This window comes from Musca autumnalis, unplaced genomic scaffold (assembly GCF_047663935.1).
Source record: "Musca autumnalis isolate F117 unplaced genomic scaffold, ASM4766393v1 scaffold_3, whole genome shotgun sequence".
Classification (NCBI taxonomy): Eukaryota; Metazoa; Arthropoda; class Insecta; order Diptera; family Muscidae; genus Musca; species Musca autumnalis.
The window spans coordinates 225,433,052-225,454,839 of record NW_027411866.1 but is presented as its reverse complement, the minus strand read 5'-3'; the positions used below and the strand labels follow the sequence as shown (position 1 = coordinate 225,454,839).

Below are 21,788 nucleotides of genomic sequence, written 5' to 3'. Positions count from 1 at the left end.
TTCTGAGTTAATTGATGCCAGAGGATTGTATCAGACCATATTACAAGGTTGAATTGGCCTTCTATATGTAATTTGCACCAAGAATTCCGCGGAATCTATTAACTTCCTGAGATATCTGATGAAAAGCGGGCATTTATCGACGTCCGAGAAGTAATAACAACAACTCAAAAGCTTTCTAGGGTCTCAAAATTTGTAATCTGACACCAATTTTGTGGTTTTTTAAAGTGCATTACCTAAAAACGCAAAGAATTAAGCAAGGGTCAGCTTTAACAAGCTATACAAGAAGTTTGCCCTCAAATAACGGCATCTGACCCCCACAAATTATATTCTTTTCTCTAAAATATATCTCAAACACCCAGAGGCATTTGCCAAAACAATAAAATGTATAAATTTTGCTGTTAATTTCATAAATTGCACGGCAATACGCATATTTCCTTGGGGTGTATGTAAACTTTTGTCCCCATCATTTTTAGGTTTTTGTAAAATTTACCGTTATTTGTTTTATGGAATATACTTTTGTTCTATTAAATATTGTTTATTAGTGAGACGAAATAAAACTGCATACTTGGAATTTCATAAAAATCACTAGTAACCCTAATACCCGGGATTTAGGGGGTGTATGTAAACTTTTGTCCCTGACTGTATTTCTATAGCAGAGGCATTCTAAAAGAAGAAAAGAACAAAAATGTACGGTATTTTGCTTTAAAAATCCTTAAAAACCCCAAATATATTGTGCTCATAGATGTACGAATACGAACTTTGCCGTCCACACAGCATCATCTGTACCTAAATGACGGAATAAATAAAAAAATTGTTTTGTTATTCTTAAATCTTTCTTCGTTATAGTAATTCCCATCAATTGTTTCATATTTGCACATAAAATATGGAAATAATAGCGATTTTATTCAGTTTTTATGGGTGTACGAATATGTACTTTGCATACTGTATGAGCCCGAGCACAAATCACATACAGTTTGTCAAGTAATTGTTTTCGAACCAAGAAAACTAATTTTTTTCTGTATTAATTAATGAAAAATGGCTGATAATTATGCATGGTAGAACAAGAAAAGGTAGCAGCAATACCCAGCTGACTGAACTGGGTTGTAGTGTTAGTGTCAAATTCAATACGACATTTTATGTATTTATTTCTATGTTCGATGTATGTTAGGGATATATATTTGTAAAGAACAAATTTATTCATCAAACAAAAAAACTATTTCCCATAAAGACGGCTTCATATCATTGATTGTAACCTCCTACAGGTCCGAACGACATGCCGCACACTAAAACACCGCTTATAGAGGCGGTACAATATTTGTTAATATGTGTGGTATTTTGTTAAACTTGAAAATAATAAAACCCTAATAAACATGTGCTTTTTTGTTTTCAAAAGCAAACGATTGAAGCAGCTTCTCTTTTTTCAATGAATTACCAGCGACCCCAAACATTTTTGCAAGAATTCTACTTTCTGCGAGAAGTTATGCATTTAGTGGAATGATATGGAAACATTCAAATTGAAAATCTAACGAGTTTCCATTCATGTTTTTCAAAATTTTTAATCAAATGTGAAAAATTAATAGTTTTTTAAATTCCAATAATTTGTAGACATTTCCTTGTTTTGTTTACATGTACGTTGACACTAAGGTTTACAAACAAAAACAAATTTCAATGTGGTTGTTGTTGAGTTGTATTTGTTGTAGTATTAACTTTACCTTGTATTTGTTCTACCATGATAATTATGATAAAAATGTCGGGTTTTTTGCAAAAATTCGTTGGACGACTTATTTAAGACAAGACAGGATGAATAAAGAGAAAATTGACCAACGTAGTCCAACAAAAATTACGAAAAACAAAAACTACATGTAATGCAAGTTGTCAAATAAATGTTTTCGAAATGTAATAGAGGTTCCAAAATACCCCATATTTTCGGTAAATACTTGAAAATCATGACATTTTATGAATTTTATTCTTAACAGGGATTAACTACTAACAAGTATCAACAATATTAGACATCGAATATCCGTACTAGGTGGGTTACCATATGGACCAAGGGAGTACCAGGTCATATTACCTGTAAACAGGGTCGTATAGGTCTTAAACCGGGAATATCTGAAAACTAAGACGTTTTATGCATGGTTTAATAATAAAGGTTAGCTAAAGCTTCCTGTCAATTAAAATTTTTTTCTTTCGACTGTTCCTAAAACGTCAAAACAATATACACAATCTTTGTATGTGTGTGTGATGTTTGAATAATATGCCAACAATTTTAAAAACAATCGAATTCAATGATTTTCAAAATTGGGTTTAGCACATTTGTATGGAAGAAATTCTTCAGCTTATTATTGAAACAAACATTTTATCATATCCACAACTCGATTATGTGGAGAAACCGTGGCCCTTCATTCATTTTCGCGTTTTTTATAAAATGCTCAAAATTGCTATTTTGTAAACAAACCCACTTGTTGCCTTTTTGTTTACTAATTTTGAAGTTTTATGAACTCAGGAAAACAAGGGTTCTATAGATTTTTTTCATTTAAATCTACCTCTTTACTTATACCATGGTTTTATGAGTTTCTTTAGTTCACTAGTATGGATTGGCATCAACTAAAATAAATATTACCTTCAGAATAATTATATCAGGAGGGTTGCCAGATCAACTAAAAAGGTACCAGATTATATAAACCGTAAACGAGACCACCTGTGTCTCAAAAGAGGGCACAGAAGTTTGTTGTTTCACTTCAAATTAATTAAGAGATAATGATATTTCAAGAAATAATCGGAAATATCGCAGTAGGAGACTGACATTGCTTAGAAATATATGGGGTACAGATTTCGACATGCAGTACTACTGCATCATATTTTTACGGGGAAATGATGCTGACGGGACAATAATGGTTCAGGGTTACCATGGAAGCCACAAAAAATAGAGAATTACTCTGAACTGGCTCTTAACAGTTGAAATCGGATGTCTATTATAAAATCAGTATAGACTGATAATATCTTGCATATGTATTTCTAATCGATTTTTGTACTTTTATGTAATATTTTGGTTTGTTTTGGAGAATTGCCTTATCCCTTAATGTAATTTGAGTTAAATAAACGAATCTTAAGCCCTGGTTATGGATTCAGTTGGTCTCATTTACTGTTTATATAATCTGGTACCTTTTTAGTTGATCTGGCAACCCTCCTGATTTAATTATTCTGAAGGTAATATTTATTTTAGTTGATGCCAATCTATCCTAGTGAACTAAAGAAACTCATAAAACGTCTTAGTTTTCATATATTCCCGGTTTAAGACCAATAGGACCCTGTTTACAGGTAATATGATCTGGTACTCCCTTAGTCCATATGGTAACCCCCCTAGTACGGATATTCGATGTCTAATATTGTTGATACTTGTTAGTAGTTAATCCCTGTTAAGAATAAATTTCATAAAATGTCATGATTTTCAAGTATTTACCGAAAATATGGGGTATTTTGGAACCTCTATTACATTTCAAAAACATTTATTTGACAACTGGTATTACATGTAGTTTTTGTTTTTCGTTATTTTTGTTGGACTACGTGGGTTAATTTTTCCTTTATTCATCCTGTCTTGTCTTAAATAAGTCGTCCAACGAATTTTTGCAAAAAACCCGACATTTTTATCACAATTATCAGCCATTTTTCATAAATTAATACAGAAAAAATTTAATTTTCTTGGTTCGAAAACAATTACTTGACAAACTGTATGTTTCCAAAATGGATGCTATGTAACTGTCCAAAAGTGATTGAAACACCTCCCCGATCCCCGGATTTGAATCCTATAGATAACTTTTGGAGTATTTTGGAGACAAATATAAAAAAATCGTAAAATATGCTTTGCAAGAAGAATGGGGAAAAATTTCGATATCTTGCCCCGAAAACTTGGTTAAATCTTTGCCAAAAAGGCTAAAAGCTGTAAAGTATAACAAAGGATGTCATACCAAGTGCTAAACTCTTAAGAAATCCTTTTGGTTTCATAAAACTTTTAGAGTGCATACTTTTCACTGTGAGGTTGAAATCGATGTTCGTTAACCATTTTTATTTTTTATCTAAATTTACCTGAATTTCGTTAATTTTATTTTATTTAAGTTAAGACACTAATGTAAAAATATAAGACGGAATGAAATCGCTATCATTAACCAATTCTTAGCAATCGCAGTTTTAATGAAAGAAACTGAAGTGGATACTTTTGACTTTTAATGGTGAAAATGTTGTATACAAAATCAAACTTGATGGAGTTCCTATATATGTTCATCGGGTGCCTGACAGAAGAGGGCTTCAAAGAAATAGTTTGTATGGGTTCAAGCATGGTAGAACAAATACAAGGTAAAGTTAATACTACAACAAATACAACTCGAACAACAACCACAAAGGAATTTGTTTTTGTTTGTAAACCTTAGTGTCAACGTAAATGTAAACAAAACAAGGAAATGTCTATAAATTATTGGAATTTAAAAAACTAATAATTTTTCACATTTGATTGAATATTTTGGAAAACATGAATGAAAACTCGTTAGATTTTCAATTTGAATGTTTCCATATCATTCCACTAAATGCATAATTTCTCGCAGAAAGTAGAATACTTGCAAAAATGTTTCGGGTCGCTGGTAATTCATTGAAAAAAGAGAAGATGTTTCAATCATTTGCTTTTGAAAACAAAAAAGCACATGTTTATTAGGGCTTTATTCTTTTCAAGTTTAACAAAATACCACACATACACAGTCTTACATAAGTATACGTACGCCCCATAAATCTCGGGTTTTAGAAAAAGTAATGATATTTATGAAATTCCAAATACACAGGTTTATTTCGTCTCACTTATAAACAATATTTAATACAACAAAAGTATATTCCATAATATAAATAACGGTAAATTTTACAAAAACCAAAAAATGATACTTACAAAAGTATACATACGCCCCAAGGAAATATGAGTATTATCGTACAATTTATGGAATTAGCAGCAACATTTATACATTTTATTGTTTTGGCGAATGCCTCTGGGTGTTTGAGATATATTTTAGAGAAAAGAAAATAATGTTTGGGGGTCAAATGACGTTATTTAATGTCAAACTTCTTGTATAGTTTGTTAAAGCCGACCCTTGCTGATTTCTTTCCGTTTGAGGTATTTGAGTATACAAAAGCCACAATATTAGTGTCAGATTATAAATTTTGAGATCCTAGAAAGCTTTTTAGTTGACCTTGTGCAAAACACACCTTCCTGGGTGTCGATAAATTCACATTTTTCCTAGGATGTCTCAGGAAGTTAATAGTTTCCTCGGAATTCTTGGCTCAAATAACATACAGAAGACCTTGAATTGTGTTTTAATATGGTGTTATATAATCCTTGGACACCAATTGAAACAGAAATGTGAAATATTCTGTTAAAAACCTGCTCCCAAAGCATCAAAATATAATCACTACCAAAAAGCATGAAATTTACACTGTGAACAACGTAGTTTTCGTATTATAACCAATACCGTCAATATAGGGTCGGAAAGTATCGGATAAATGTACATTTCTGATTCAATTGGTGTCCAAGGATTATATAACGCCATATTAAAACACAATTCAAGGTCTTCTGTATGTAATTTGAGCCAAGAATTCCGAGGAAACTATTAACTTCCTGAGACATCCTAGGAAAAATGTGAATTTATCGACACCCAGGAAGGTGTGTTATGCACAAGGTCAACTAAAAAGCTTTCGAGGATCTCAAAATTTATAATCTGACACTAATATTGTGGCTTTTGTATACTCAAATACCTAAAACGGAAAGAAATCAGCAAGGGTCCGCTTTAACGAGCTATACAAGAAGTTTGGCATTAAATAACGGCACTTAACACCCAAAAATTATTTTTTTTTTCTCTAAAATATATCTCGGACACCCAGACACATTCGCCAAAACAATAAAATGTATAAATTTTGCTGCTAATTCCATAAATTGTACGATAATACTCATATTTCCTTGGGGCGTATGTATACTTTTGTAAGTATCATTTTTTGGTTTTTGTAAAATTTACCGTTATTTATATTATAGAATATACTTTTGTTGTATTAAATATTGTTTATTAGTGAGACGAAATAAACCTGTGTACTTGGAATTTCATAAATATCATTACTTTTTCTAAAACCCAAGATTTATGGGGCGTACGTATACTTATGTAAGACTGTGTATTAACAAATATTGTACCGCCTCTCTAAGCGGTGTTTTAGAGTGCGGCATGTCGTTCGGACCTGGAGGAGGTTACATGTCAATGATATGAAGCCGTCTTTATGGGAAATAGTTTTTTTTTCTGATGAATAAATTTGTTCTTCAAAAATATATATCCCTAATATACATCGAACATATAAATAAATACATAAAATGTCGAATGGAATTTGACACTAACACTACAACCCAGTTCAGTCAGCTGGGTATTGCTGCTACCTTTTCTTGTTCTACCATGGGGTTCAAGGACACAAGAACAATATCATATACTCATATTGACACGAGATTACAGATCCTAGTGAACTAAAATTAGGCTTATATCAAAGGGGGATCTGACATTTGGGCAGGGGTATGAAGGCTTCGCCCATATTTATGGATAACATATTGCTATGTTTTACACCCATGCATCTAGGATCACTTATTGTAGTCTCTAGACCACAAATCCATTGAGTACATACCGAAAAAATCCAAAAGATAAATAAAGCCCTATTTTGTGCCAAAATTGCCCGAAAGCTGTAATTCGGGTCCAATGGGGGTATTATCACCGGATTTCACCAAAATACTGGTGGATTTTTTATTTAGACACTCAAATAGATCAAAATAAGTTAAAAAGCCGAAATAAAAGCATGTCAACCCAAAGAATTAAAAAATGTCTCAATTTTCGCAAGAGTGTAAACTTTCTTTTGACTCTTATACGGCGTTTAGATTATAGTTTTTTGCAGGGTTAACCTTCTTTATGAAGATTTATTTGAAGTATACACAATGGAAATGACATTTGAAACCCAGACCCACTGGGTTAACCCGGTTATATGTAAACGGCCTATTAAAATGTTGGGTTATTTTATCAATCTTCATTTATTTCATAATTAAGTTTATACAAGGCCTAGTATTTTCTGGATTTTAATTCACCACCAAACACTTAAAAAAATTGTATTTGTGCTTTATATTTATTGTATCAGTATACCGGTGTAATTATGCTATTAAAAACTTTTTGTGAGATGTATACTTTCTTTTGACTCAGACTGTACATGAAAACACGGCCAAAAACTTATGGCCTGTTCCCGTACTTTATACAGTGGTAAAAGTCGTAAAGGTTGTAAAAGTCTTAAACGATTTTCATATAAATTTTGTGTACGGGAACGCAAAATGTGTAAAAGTGGTAAAAATTGTAAAAACTTTTTAGTTCTGGAACAGAGCTTTAGTCCCAATTTACATTAGGCGAGTTTACTTGCGGCAATTGTCAGTTTGTCGGTGAGAGAGGGTGTTGAGAGGCAAAGGGTTACCATATTCCTCACCCCTCTCCATCAAACTGACAATTGCCGCAAGTAAACTCGCCTAATGTAAATTGGGACTTATTTTCAACTTATAGCCCGTTTCCACGGTACGTCGTTCGTTCTCTATTCGTTGTTCGACCCATAACTACGAATAAATTACTTATTTCCCCACACAAATTTCTATGAACGAACGACGATTTTTCTACGTTGTTCGATTGGAAATACTCTCTGAACGAGGAATAAGTATGTCCCATCCGTAACAAATGAGAGAATTTATCGAAAAAAATAATTATGACATGTCTAAATTCAAAATTGAAAAATTTGTTGAAAACACAAAAATGTTTATAAAACAGGAAAAAGATGAATGAAAATTAATGAACTAGACATTTTATATAGATGCAGAAGAAAGATGGTTGTGTTTCCTTCTTAATTCCACACACATTTCTTGTCCAAAAAGGAAACAAATAACTGAAAATCTGTATACACAAACATTGTTTTGACGTGTCTCTCTCTCTCTTTAATTTTCAAAATAGAAACATATAAAAATATATTGAAAATACAAAATTATTCAGAATTTATGGAAAAAATGAACGATATGTGTGAAGTTAAATATAGAAGATACATTTGAAGGAAAGTCTTTTGCTTTCCCTATTCATTTAATGTATATTTTATGTGTTTTCGGTTCTAATTTTCGTAAAAACAAGGAAACAAAAATGAAGGAAATTCTGTTTATGTTTCTGTTAATTACGAATGGTGCCGTGGAAACGGGTTAATTCGTGTACGTCGTTCGACTTGCGAACAACGTAATTGAAACGCTCGTGTGAACATGACATTAAGTTTGATAAATATATGGTCTGTTCCTTTACTTCTGAAAATGGTAAAACCGGCAAAAGTAGCAAAAGTTGTAAACTGCTCCCATATGAATTTTTTGGTGTCTGAAGTAAAGGAACGCTTTTCGAGTAAAAAGTGGTAAAACTTGAAGATTCTTGAACGTAAAGGAACAAAGCTATATTCTACAACGGCTCTGTAATTAACGATTTCATTGCAATTGATTTTGAATCTATTTTGAAAACATTTTTAATATTTTTCAAAACAAACACATACACACACAAAATATAAACTTCAAATTGACAAAAGTCGGTCACACTCAGAAAAAAATTGAAATCAGATGTGAGCTCTGTTATACCTTTCTATTTATACCATGCCAATTGCTCAAACATCAAATTTCGTCATCATCAAAGTGGCAACACGGACTTAAACAGCTGTTTTTTTAAACATACCTTCCATTTTGTTTTGATTCCGATTCTTTGGTGTTCGTTCTTCGTATGTTCTTCTTTTGTTTTAGAGATGCCATATCGGCGAGTAGGAATATGAAAGAAAAAGAAAAAAGCAAAACAGTCAGCTGTGCAACAACAAAAACCAAAATAAATACAATACGAGGTTTTTGCCATCATCATCACTAAAAAAAAATAAAAAAATTAAAAATAAAAAGAATTTTTACCAAAAAATCAATAAATAATTAAGTAAAGTAATAAATAATCAATGTGTGCATGTGTCCGCGTGTGAAGTGTGAGCGAAAATGTCTTGGTTAAATAACTTAAATCTGAATACCATTAAAGGTCAACTGACAACTCTGGCAAATGAAATTTTGGAGGAAACTGCTGGACCTGGCGATGCTGAGTATCGGGAACGGGCAACGCCACCCATTGATAACAAAACGGCCATTGCCATGTTGGCAGATACCCAAAGGGAAAAAGAGGAACTGGACAAATTGTGTTCCGACAAAGAAATGGAGGTGAGTGAGTGTGAAACAATGTTGCTGATGTGCACATCATCAAACGCACAACGAAAAAGGAGGGCAGTGGTGCAAAAGAAGCTGGAAAAAGGGTGCGTGTATGTGTCTCGTTTTATGTGGTGCGCGCCGCAAGTTGCAAAATACAGTGTAGATAGAAAATTCGATTTTTCACTTTCCTCTTAGAGCAGCGCAAAAAGTCATTTCAAGTTATAACCGACCAATTTGAAAGTTAGGGTAGGCATCTTCAGAAGGAGATTGCGAGATTGCTTGTGTTGAATTGTGGTTTGCTAGTTTTCTTTTTATGTGGTTATAGATGTGTATAAGTTTTCGTCGATACATCATAAAAGTATCTGAGATAAAACAATACAATATCCCTTATAAAGGAATGTGCAAAATTTGTGTGCAGATAAATGTTTGTTTTCATTCCAAGATAACATAAAAAAATTCCGGAAGTGTTACATGAATATGTCGGATATGATCCACTACAAATAATAACTAATGGTCATGTAAGTAAAAGTTTTATCCAATATAGAAATTCAATAGAGTTTAATGAGAATTTGAAGAATTGACTTTCTAATAATACCAGAAAAGGACCCTTATTATGCAACAAAATGAACACCAAAAATACATATAAAATCTAATTAGAACATTTAAATTCCATTTGTAGAGAATTCTTACAGTAGTGCTGTATTCGTATAGCACGTACTTCCGGTGTAGATTATTGTGGCGTATACGCTACTTATTATTTCCCAAAGTTTGCGGTCAACTAAAAAAATATAAGAATGGAAGCTGTCAATAGCACTACGATTGTTTAGTTCATTTAAACCCATGTAGCATACCCTCCAATCATGTACTGACATTAACATCGTTTAGAACAAGCTTAGTTAGATGGTTATGTCGTGGGGATTCCTTTTTTATTTACCGGTACAATTTTAGTATAACAGTACTTTAAATGGAATATTTTTGTATGCCATCTTAAAGACATATTTTAACCCTACAAAATTATTTTTTGAATTGTTAAGAAATATCAACTTGTTTCAAAGTTACATATCAACGTTTACATTTGCTCTTGTTGTTGTGACAGAGGGTATAAGTCCATATTTACACTAGGCACTTTTCCTTGCGGCAATTGTCAGCTTGAGTGGAGAGAGGTGAGGCGTATGGTAACCCTTTGCCTCTCAACACCCTCTTTCACCTACAAACTGACAATTGCCGCAAGGAAAATTGCCTAATGTAAATATGGACTTGTTGTATGTTTGTGTGTTCGTTCTTCTGCTTAATCTGGCTCTGGGTATATCTCCAATTCCAGGAAAGTGGCTGTTTTGATGAGACGTAGCCACAGAATCAATGGAGTTAGATCAGTGGGTGTGGCAGGACAGTTGAATAGGTACAGTGGGCAGATGTTTTGCGCGGTGCGATCAATCTTTGCCCCATAAGAATTTAAACGACTGCAATATCCCGAGCGTAGTTGAGCCAAAACTACACTGGTTTGTCGTGACAGCTAACACTCCTCAGCTGCGATAGATGGGGTATGTACTCCGAGAACTTTATTCACACTGTGGCCTTAGCAACTGCGTCCATGTGTATGCTATTTAAACCTGCTTGATATGCCTGTTGATCTAGGGGTTCTCTCCGGTGTCGTTGGACCTCTTCCTTTAGAATGCCTTATCTCATGATGCGGATTAAAGTCCCCCAAAACCAGATGGTTACGACTTTCCAAGAGCGGGCTAATGTTAGGCTCGTAACCTGAGATACAGCTATTTCTCGGCGGGATTTATACGTTCAGCAATTCGTATCTCGGCAGTTGCACACTTGACTGCTACCCCATACATTCCATGTATGAGTCATTAGAGACAGGCTCAAGCGAGATCTGTCGTTCTATATTAGACAGACTGGTGCACAAAGCTAATCCCCCACCTAAACTTCTGTGCGATCCTTCCTTAGCACGTTGTAACCAACAAAACGCTGTAAGCTGCTGTTGTTTTTGAGCATGGTTTCTTGCACCGCCACGACCTTGATATTCATCCGACTCATAAAGTCCACTATTTTCTAGATCTTACCTTGGAGTCTATTGCAATTAAATTGCAAAAAGGATGTATTTTCTGAGATTGGAACAGCAACGGCTGGTGTTAAATGCTGCGTGTGCGGTTGCTGTTGAGGGGACTGCGGAGGAGTTTCGTAATCAGACGACGATTCAATGGTGCTGTTTTTACCCAGCAATTCCAGACAATTCCAGAGCAACCCCTTAGATGCACCCACTTCTGACATCTATTGCATCTCGCGAACACAAATATATTTCGTCCGGGTTTTCCTCCGTTCCGGCACGGACAAAAAGAATCCGGAGCTGGCATTCCGCGATATGCTCCTCCCAACACAGAAAAACGAAACAATACCCCCGTTGCCGTGGGATTGTTTACATTTCTTTGTTCAGGTTGCATAATTTCTAGTCATACCCACTGTACATATGCACCTACAAAAATCCCCAAAGGGACAATAGATCCTTCGCTCATTTCAATGAGAGCACCCTGATTCATATACGCTCAATGATATGGAACCAATATTTTAAGCTGAGTCCGAAGGGTATATCTTAAGACACGACTTTAGAGACATGTCAGAAACACACAGGAAGCTGAGTTTTCTTTTTGCCGGCATGGGAATCGAATCCGGGTATATAGTGTGGTAGGCGGATGTGCTTACCATTGCCCTAAACCCAGTGGTAAATATAAAGCAGTGCGTTACTTTTAGATGTCGTTATGCCCTTCCCGTCCTATAGTACTTTATGAGGCTAGGTGTAACGACCTTGTACTTTTTAAGACTTGCCGGAATCGTCTTTCATCATTTCTTTTCAACTCCAACTTGTTGTTTTTTAAGGTGAGTTCTGAATTATGCATTGAGTTCTCCATGAGAGTGACGGAAGATTTAATCTTCATATTGAAACATCCGATACCGGAAAAGTTAGTATATAAACCAAATAGATGCGGCTATGCTTCAACGTAGGTTTCGTGCTGCTACAACAACAACTGCAGCTTACAGGTGTTGGTTACAATGTACAGAGCCAGATTAAGCTGAAAAATAACTTCATAAAATAAAAAACACGATTACAACAACAACTCGAAGTTTGGATAATGGTCAGGATGATACCGCTACTGAAGTCAAGCAAGGATGCCAACAAAAGTGAATCGTACAGGCCGATTTCGCTTTTGCCGCTCGTAGCAAAGACCCTAGAGGCCTTAGTCCAGCCCAGCCTCAGATATAGCTATCAAGTTGCCGGATTCCGTAAGCAGCACAGCAGGAAAACAGTGCTGCACACCATCTCCACATATATTTGTCGATGACTCAATCAGAACGCCGTGCCATAGAACAGTGTTGGCGGCGCTCGACATATCAAAAGCCTTTGATACAGTCAAGCACTCCACGCTGTTTGATAACATCAAGCAGACTACCTTCCGGACAAGTTTGAAACGTTGGATAATCAAGATTCTGGTTGTCACATTCGACAGCATGTTCATGTCGTCCGCCCATGCCACAGCTATCTGCAACAAGCTGAGAAGTAGGAACAAGGCCCTTAAGTTCCTATTCCGCAGCACTTGGGGTGCAAATAAAGAAACCTTGTTGACCTTGTTTGTCTAATAACCGCAACTGGGTTCTTCCTCTTGTTTTCAGTGGACTATCTTCATGAGGAGATAAATATTCTTCCAGTACAGCTTTGGTAGCAATACTTTCTCGGGTGTTACCGTGAGATCACCCAACCAGGCATGTCAGGAGGGAGACGTTCAATGTTACTAAAAATAACCCCTAGACCAACAACCCTATCAAGCAGTTTTAAATTGCATTCACACGGATACAGTCGCAGTTGCCATAAACAACTGGGCTAAAACCACTCGTGTTTGCCTTGGCAGCTGGCGTTCTTCTGCTGCGATGGATGGGGTGGTCTCCAAGTACGGCATTCACACTGTAGGCTCGTTGGTCTAGAGGTTCTCTTTTATACCGTTGGACCTTTCTCTCTAGATCATGAAGATCTCTCCTGATGTGCCTGGGTGGACAACATCTTATTGTGTTGACGCACCGGTAAACTATTCGTCTCCTCATGAAGATGGTCCACTGGTGTCATGAGGGTGCATCCTGTTGCAGTCCTCAGGGCAGCATTCTGGCAGGTTTGAATCTTTTTTTACTGCGTAGTGCTAACCTTTGCAGACCACGCTGGCGCCGCATAGCTTACCACAGACCGCCCTATTGCATTTTAGGTGGTCAACAAGGTTTCTTTGTCAGCTCCCCAAGTGCTGCCGGCCAGCGACTTGAGTACCTTGTTCCTACCTTTGATCTTATCACAAATAGCTGTGGCATGTGCGGATGACCTTTCGGTCGACATACATAAACAGGGGGGGGGTTACACCCAGTATTTTGGGGTAATTAGTTGTTGTTGTTGTAACAGTGTTTTTGTTATGTTTATTTGTTCGTTCCTCTGTTCAATCTGGCTCTATCTCCAGTTCCAGAAAAGTGGCTGCTTCGATGGGATGTAGCCACAGATCCACTGGAGTTAGATGGGTAGGTTTGGCGCGGCAGTTAAAAAGGTGTTGTGTGTCGTGCGGGCCCATGCCGCATACTGGGCATAAGTCTTGCACCGCGCGATCGATTTCCGCCCAATACGAATTAAGGCGACTGCAACATCCCGAGCGTAGTTGAGCCAAAACTACTCTGGTTTGTCGTGGCAGCTGACGCTCCTCAGCTGCGATAGATGGAGGATGTACTCCGAGTACTTTATTCACACTATAATTGCTTAAGGCCTTGGCAACTGCGTCCGTGTGAATGCTATTCAATCCTGCTTGATATGCTTGTTGATCTAGGGGTTCTCTCCTGTATCGTTGGACCTCTCCCTCTAGAGCATGAATATCCTTCCTGATCTCCCTGAATGGGCCGGGCCTACCCACAAGATGGTGATTGGGATGGCTCACACGATAACATCCAAGCAGGTACTGCAACGAAAGCATCTAATTGTGTTTTTTTTTTTTTTTTCGAACGTTCCCAACGCCACACTTTCCCACCCCTTCCGAACCGTGGGGGCGACCTCCCCATTACGTAGGGATCGCGTACACGTCATGATCCGGAGCATGACGGGATAAAAAGATGGCATTGAATACCAGCTACAGAAAATTCTTTAACAGCTAGTATATTTTATAATGTTAGGTATATTCTAAGTATTAAGATATGAAATTATTCTAGACTTGATAATATTGATATCTACACCAAAATCTACAATAAAATATAAAGAATTAAATTCATCACACATTCTGCAGACAGGTTCGCTTAGTGCATAATTAGTGCGATGAGAATCAGTGTTACAGAAACGATAATATCTACTGAATCTGATAGGAACATTTATTTTGATTGAAGAAATAAGGAAATCTGAAAGTATATTGCCATTCAAAATTTTTTGTACCATAATTGTATTGAACATTACACGTCTACTTTTTAATGTTGGTAATCTGATTAACTTAAGCCTGCTCGTATATGAGGGCAAGATGAAATCACTATTCCAATGAAAGCCTCTTAAAGCAAAAAGTAAAAATTGTTTTTGTACAGATTCAATTTTATCAGAATATTTCGAATAATAGGGATCCCATACAACAGAACCATATTCAAGTATAGGTCTGACAAGTGAGACAAATAATTGCTTGGTGACATAGGGATCAGAAAATTCCTTTGCCCAACGCTTAATGAATCCTAAAACTCCATTTGCTTTATTAACCATTGTTATAATATGATTATTGAAATTTAGTTTGGGGTCCAATAGGACACCTAGATCAACAAAGGAATCCACAGATATTAGATTAGATTCATTTATCCGGAAATCATATGTTAGAGGTGAGGTTCTAGAGAAACACATATGTTTACATTTCTTTAAATTTAAATCCATGTTATTAATAGCGCACCACCGGGAGAATCTATTTAAATCCTCCTGCAGTAATTGTAAATATTCTACAGACTTGTGTGTTATAAAAATTTTAACATCATCTGCATACATAAGTAGTTCAGAATTTTTTATTGACAACGGTAAATCATTAACGAATAATAAAAACAAGACAGGGCCCAGATGACTCCCTTGAGGAACACCTGATGGTACATTTATTGATTTGGAATGACAATCCTCAAATAAAACAACTTGTGACCTGCCTTGCAAGTAAGACGAGATCCAAGATAATAGGATTTTACTGAAACCGATTCGGTTTAATTTGTATATTAATAATTTATGATTGACTCTATCGAACGCTTTACTGAAATCAGTATAGATTGTGTCAGTTTGCTTCTGCTGAGTAAATCCTTTAATGACCTTTGAGGTATATTGAACTAGGTTCGTAACGGTGGATAAGCCACTGCGGAAACCATGCTGATAAGGGCTTAAAATATGATGTACTTTGTAAGAGATTACATCCGTGATGAGTTTTTCAAATAACTTCGGAATTGCACTCAGTTTTGCAATTCCTCTATAATTGGATACGTCGGATAAGCTGCCAGATTTATGAAGAGGTACCAAGTAAGATTTTTTCCAAAATGTTGGGAAATAACCAAATTTCAGGGAATAATTAAAAAGAAAAGTTAATGGTGTAGATAAGGAATTATGGCAATTTTTAAGTATTATACTAGGTATGCCATCAGGACCTGGACTTTTTATAGGTTTAAGGCAGCATAAACCCTTTGAAATGTCTTCAGTTCTGAGAAACGGCATACTAAGGTTATCCATGTTAGGTAACTGATATGGATATTGAGTATCCAAGAAACTATTGCTATACGAATATGTTGAAGCAAAGAAATTAGCAAAACATTCAGCGATATCACGATCGCCTACGAATTCATTATTATTATGTTTTATTAAATGAGGTCTACGGGTACTTTTTCTTTTTAAATTAACAAAATCATAAAACGATTTTGGATCGGATTTAATATTTATCTTAATTTTATCAATGTACATTTTATATGACCTGTGAGATTCAATGTTGTACTTTGATCTGGCAATGGAATAATTTGAATAATCTATAATAGATCCCGACTTTTTAAATTTTTTGAAAAGTCTATTTTTAGAGTTTTTTAGAGCGGACAATTCGGAAGTAATCCACGGCAATTTATTAGAAGAATTTATTTTAACTTTTGGTACACATTCATTAAGAAAATTATTCAGTACGTCATAAAATTTATTAACAGCCTGTTCAAGGTCAAATTGATTATTACAGTGAAACAAAGAGGCCCATTCTGTGGAAGTAATGAGAAGATTCAGTTTTTGAAAGTTAGTTTTCTTAAAGTTGAAAACAGATTTGAATGTTCTAGAGGTTAGTGGTGTTGAAATTGGGGAGTTATAAATCAACTGTATACAAAGTGTGGGATGATGGTAATCTTCAGGAATAGATACAGGATGAATTCTCGAAATTTCAAAATTTAGAGTATTATTCACAAATACTAAGTCCAGTATCTTACCATCCTTATTTATTACATTATTTATTTGATACATATTTATTTCCGAGAAGCGAGTTACAACATCAAAAGAGAGCTGGTTCGTATTCTCACTTGGGGTCAATGGTGTCATACCATCAGAGTCCTCAAGCGAAAGCCACTTAATTGACGGCAAGTTAAAGTCTCCTAGTATTAGAATTTTATCAGTATCACACATTCTCGAGGCTATTGAGTTTATTGCAGATAAATGTTGAAAATACAGATTGTGGTCAGATGCAGGAGGTATATATGAACAGGTAACAAATAATTTAAACTTGACAAATTCAATACAGACTCCTATGAACTCGATGTCATATAGGTCATTTAATGTAATAATATTAGATGGGTATTTGGAATCGACTGCAATTAGAACACCGCCACCTTTTTTAATGATTCGATCTTTTCTAAAAATTTGATATCTTGAGCATAATATTTCGCTATTTAAAACAGAAGGTTTCAACCAAGTTTCTGAGAGTACTATAATTTGAAACTCGAAATCGAAACTATCAGTGAACAGTCGAGACAATTTTGTATTTAGTCCCCTAACGTTCTGATAGCAAATTGAAATAGAATTTTTTAGTTTTTTGGAGTCGACTCTGGTCTATGAGGTAAGTGAGCTAAGTTGTCTGATTTTTCAACAAATTCTTTTATAAATGCTTGAGGAGGCCAAAAATCTATCGATAATATCTGATCAAATATGTTCTGAGGTACAATAATTTTGAATGACGATCTATTCTCTGAGTAGCGCTGTTTTAATTTATAAGTTTTCAGGAAATAATCTCCATTTATTTTAGATTTGATATAGTGTTGCTTTACAGGACAAATTTTTGCCTCCTCATGTAGATGGTCCACTGAAGATTTGAGGAGGCACCCTGTCGCTGTTCTCAGGGCGGCATTCTGGCAAGTTTGAATCTTTTTCCAGTTCGAATCACACAATCTCGGGGACCAGACTGGAGCCGCATAGCTTACCAATTAGTGGTCGGAATCAGTGCACCATCGACCAATATGTTCAGTCTCAGCCCCATTTCAGCCCTCCATGTGGTGAACAGTGTGGCAGTGGATTTAGCGGCGGATATTCCTCAGATGGAAGAACTTCTCTAGGCCAGCTGTGTAAATATTAGATCTTAGACGCCAAGATCTTACAATCACCCGCATACATTACGATCTCTATGCCGTCTGGAGGGTGTGGAATTTCAGAAAGGTAGAAGTTAAACAGTTCCGGAGATATACCCCTCCTTGGGTAACTCCCTGTTTCACTCTACGGGTTTGGACTTCTTGTACCTAAATTCCACAAACGACTGGAGTTAGCACAACGTTTCAAACATGGCTGGAGAGTAGTCTTCTCTATATCCTCGAATAGCTTGGCATGGTTGACGGTATCGAAAGCCTGCGATAGGTCAAGAGCCACCATGACTGTTCGGTCGCACGGCCTTTTCAGGTTAAGTTCTCTACTGATATGTGTGGATATGGTGTCTAAAGCTGTTGAAGTACTAAGCATTTTCCTAAATCCATGTTGATGTTGGGCAACTGGAAAAGTTCTTCTCATCGTGGGGAGGAGTAGTTCCTCTAGGATCTTTGCTACTGGCGACAGGAGTGAAATCGGCCTGTACGGTACACCTCCTTGCCAGGCTTTAGTAGCAGGACCAACCTGCCAGCTTTCCAGACTTCTGGTATAATATGGGTGGCTAACGATAGGTTGGGGACACTTGTTAAATACTCAACTCCAGGTTCATCCAGTTGCTTAAGCATTACCATAGATATTCGGTGTGGGCCCAACGCTTTGGATGATTTCGCGTTTCGGATGGCATCTGCAACATCGCTCATCGTAAATTGTGGTGGTGTCTCCTCGGCTGGAAGGGCTCTTCTTATACGGCGTAGCACACTTCTCTTCTCTCATTATCACTCTCGGGGTGCTCTATGAACTGCCGGTTAAAATAACACGCGCACCTCTTTGGGTCAGTTACTGTCACGCCGTTGAAAGTAACTGCTGTTCTGTCATCCGGAGAAGAAGGGATTCGAGAGTCATTTAACCGTTGCCCACAATTTACTGAATCCGGCACCAATGTTGCATTGCTTTAGGTGGGTGGTCTAGCCACTTTTTCCGCTTATATTCGCCTAGTAGCCTGTTGACTTCAAGAGTAAGCTCTCTAACTCTTGGGGTCTTCAGGGTTCGTGCGACGAATCTCATCATACTCATTTGCTGGTCCCTCCGCCTCTGCTGGGAAATTTGGTCTTATTTCGGGTATTCGACCAGCAGGTATGTAACGAGCGGCTGCTGCAGTGATGATGTCCCGGAAATTTTTCTCAGCTTCCCGACGATCTGAGGGAGTGGGCAATTCTCTGAAGCGGTGATTGGTAAATTCTCTGAACCCTTGCCAATCGGCTTTCCCATGGTTCAGGAAAGTACGGCGTTCAGAAGTTATGAAATCGGGTGGTCTGTTAACGGAGACTATGATAGGGAGACGGTCTGAGCTAAGGGAAATGACTGATTGCCAGGATACGTCATTTTCAGACCTGGTGCCACAATGGTGATATCTGGCAAAATGTGGCAGTATCATCTAATCCTCGTAGAAGCGTCTTCGTTCACCGTGCAAAACGTGGAGCTATCAATTTGCTCGGCCAGCGCTGTACCCCTTTGGTAATTACCTAGGACGGAATGGCAAAGCTCGAGATGAGCATTGAAGTCCCCTAGCACCAGACGGTTGTTGTCCTCTAAAAGCGAACTAATATCGGGCATATAACGCCGGGCACATCTATTCATCGGCATTATAATAATTGTTCCACAAACATCCCATACGGGACAAGGGAGACTTCTCTCATATCAATGAGTGCACACCGATTCATATTAGCCCAATGATATGGGACCTGCTGTTTATTGCCGAGTCCGAACGGCGTGTCTTAAGACACCACTTGTAGAGAAGTTTTACATGGCTGAAATACTGAGGAAATGTCGCCAGCATTACTGAGGGGTATTTTGCCACCGTTGAAAATTGTTCGATTCTTCCGCAAAACGTTGTAACCATAACAATGCAAGCTACAGGTGGCGCTGACCTTATTGCGGAGACCGTTGCAATTGAATTGCAGAAATGATGCATTTTCGGGCCGCTGAACAACAACTTGCGGTGTAAGATGCTGCATTTGTTGTTGTTGGGGAGACTGCGGTGGCATATCGTATTCCGACGACAACGATGAATCTGATGACGAAGTTGGAGGCACACTGGATGAAATAACATCCATCAAAAGATTTATAGATTGATCTGCCATGGAGAATATAGGCGTCATATGAGTCACAAGTTGTCACCCTTACCTACAGGCTGTGGTTTATCGTCACTCTAAAATAAATTACAATTATATTGAATAAAATTTATACCTATTGCGAATTTCTTACCCAAAAATTCAGCTTCTTATCTTGCCTCCTAAATTTGTTTCTTTTTTCGTTTTTTTTTTATGCAAATTGTTATTCACTTATTCTCGTTACTTATTTTATTTTGCTTCTGTTTTGTAGATTTTAGCACTACGCAAACAAATTGAAACTCTATTACAAAATCAAATTAGCGATACTGGTGGAGGTGGCGGTGGTAGATCAAGTGGTAGTGTTGGTGGTAGTGGCGCTTCAGGAGGTAGTGGACGTACCTCAAAATCGGTAAGTAAAAAAAAAAATTATATTAAAATGCATACTCGAAGACGTTGTGTACGTTGTTAAATGATTTTGAATAAGCAAAGACGACGACACCATTGTCGTTGTTGTCGTCATAACATTGGTAACTGAAAAGAGTATAAATATTCTGGAGCAAACTTCCATTATTTACATACACAACCAAGAAGTAGATCATACATATTTATTTATATATTTCCGGATAGTTTTACTTTTTTGTTGATAAATACACACTATATACAGAGCATATGCGTATGTATTTATGTATATTGCTTTTGAAATGTGTGTTTGTGTGTCAATATATGGAAGGAAAAAAACACATTATTTTACCCAGATTTGTTATACCCACATCCCCCCATAGTGGAGCTAAATATTTACATATTGATAAAAAACGAAAGAAAAAACGGCTGATAAAATCAAGAGAAATATACCATCAATGTGCCGTGACATTAACTCGCGCAATGCACACTCCATCAACATCCACTCTTGTACACCTTGTGTTGTTTGCTTTTGTTTTTATTTTATTTGTATTATGTGAAGGGAGATTATCTTTTTTTTGTTATCAAAGTAAAGTTGGTGATGTACTTATCATTAGCTGGAAAGCATAATTGTTTAGTTTTAATAGAACTATAATGACTCCCCCGTGGATTTCAAATAATTTCGTGGAGTTACAAAGCTAAATTTCCGTATACTTATGTTTGTTGTTAAAATGGTTGATGAACTCGTATACTAGCACCGAGTTGTCTTTGAGTGTGTCTAATTAAAGTAACATTTTTCCCAGTTTCCGGGAAAGTAGATCCGAAGCTGAAAATAAAGAAAGTAGGTATGTCCTTTGAAAGCAAGTTTTCAGGAGAATGCATTCACATAAGTTTTCCATCAGAGGTTTTCACCTCTGATATACCTTAAAAGAATTTGTATTAAAAACATGATTTATACAAATAACTGTACGATAACACCGTCCGACAATTTTCAAAAAATTTCGTTACGCATGACCGCACTATATACGTCTGAAACTATAGGCAAAGTGGAGTAAAAAGGCACATAAGATTTTTCGTTTTCTCATCCTATTAACCTTTTAAAGGACATTCAAATTTCAAAGGACAAAATTGTTAAAAAAAAGATATTTAAAATACTTGTACTCCTCGCACGATGCTGGTATTTTTGTCATATTGAAGAGGAGAATATTTGCTTTATATAATAATTTCCATTTATGGCATCAAAGGATAACACGGATTTTTTTTAAAGAAAACAAAACATTTTATTATATATCATTATATATCAAACCATATTCTGACACCGCAGCATGATAGAAGACCACAAATAAAAAGACACGTCTCCTTTCCACTTTCG

The 21,788-nt window shown here is 36.4% G+C and overlaps 1 protein-coding gene across 1 annotated transcript in view; it reads left to right on the top strand.

Moving 5' to 3' along the window:
• Positions 1-8,815: 8,815 nt before the first annotated feature.
• The window catches only part of Gmap (Golgi microtubule-associated protein), a 167,277-nt gene continuing 154,304 nt past the window's right edge, over positions 8,816-21,788 (top strand). The window contains exons 1-2 of the mRNA XM_073976993.1: positions 8,816-9,301; positions 20,289-20,426. Of these exons, the coding sequence (XP_073833094.1) occupies positions 9,086-9,301; positions 20,289-20,426 (354 nt within the window). The 5' untranslated portion in view covers positions 8,816-9,085. The remainder of the gene's footprint in view (positions 9,302-20,288; positions 20,427-21,788) is intronic.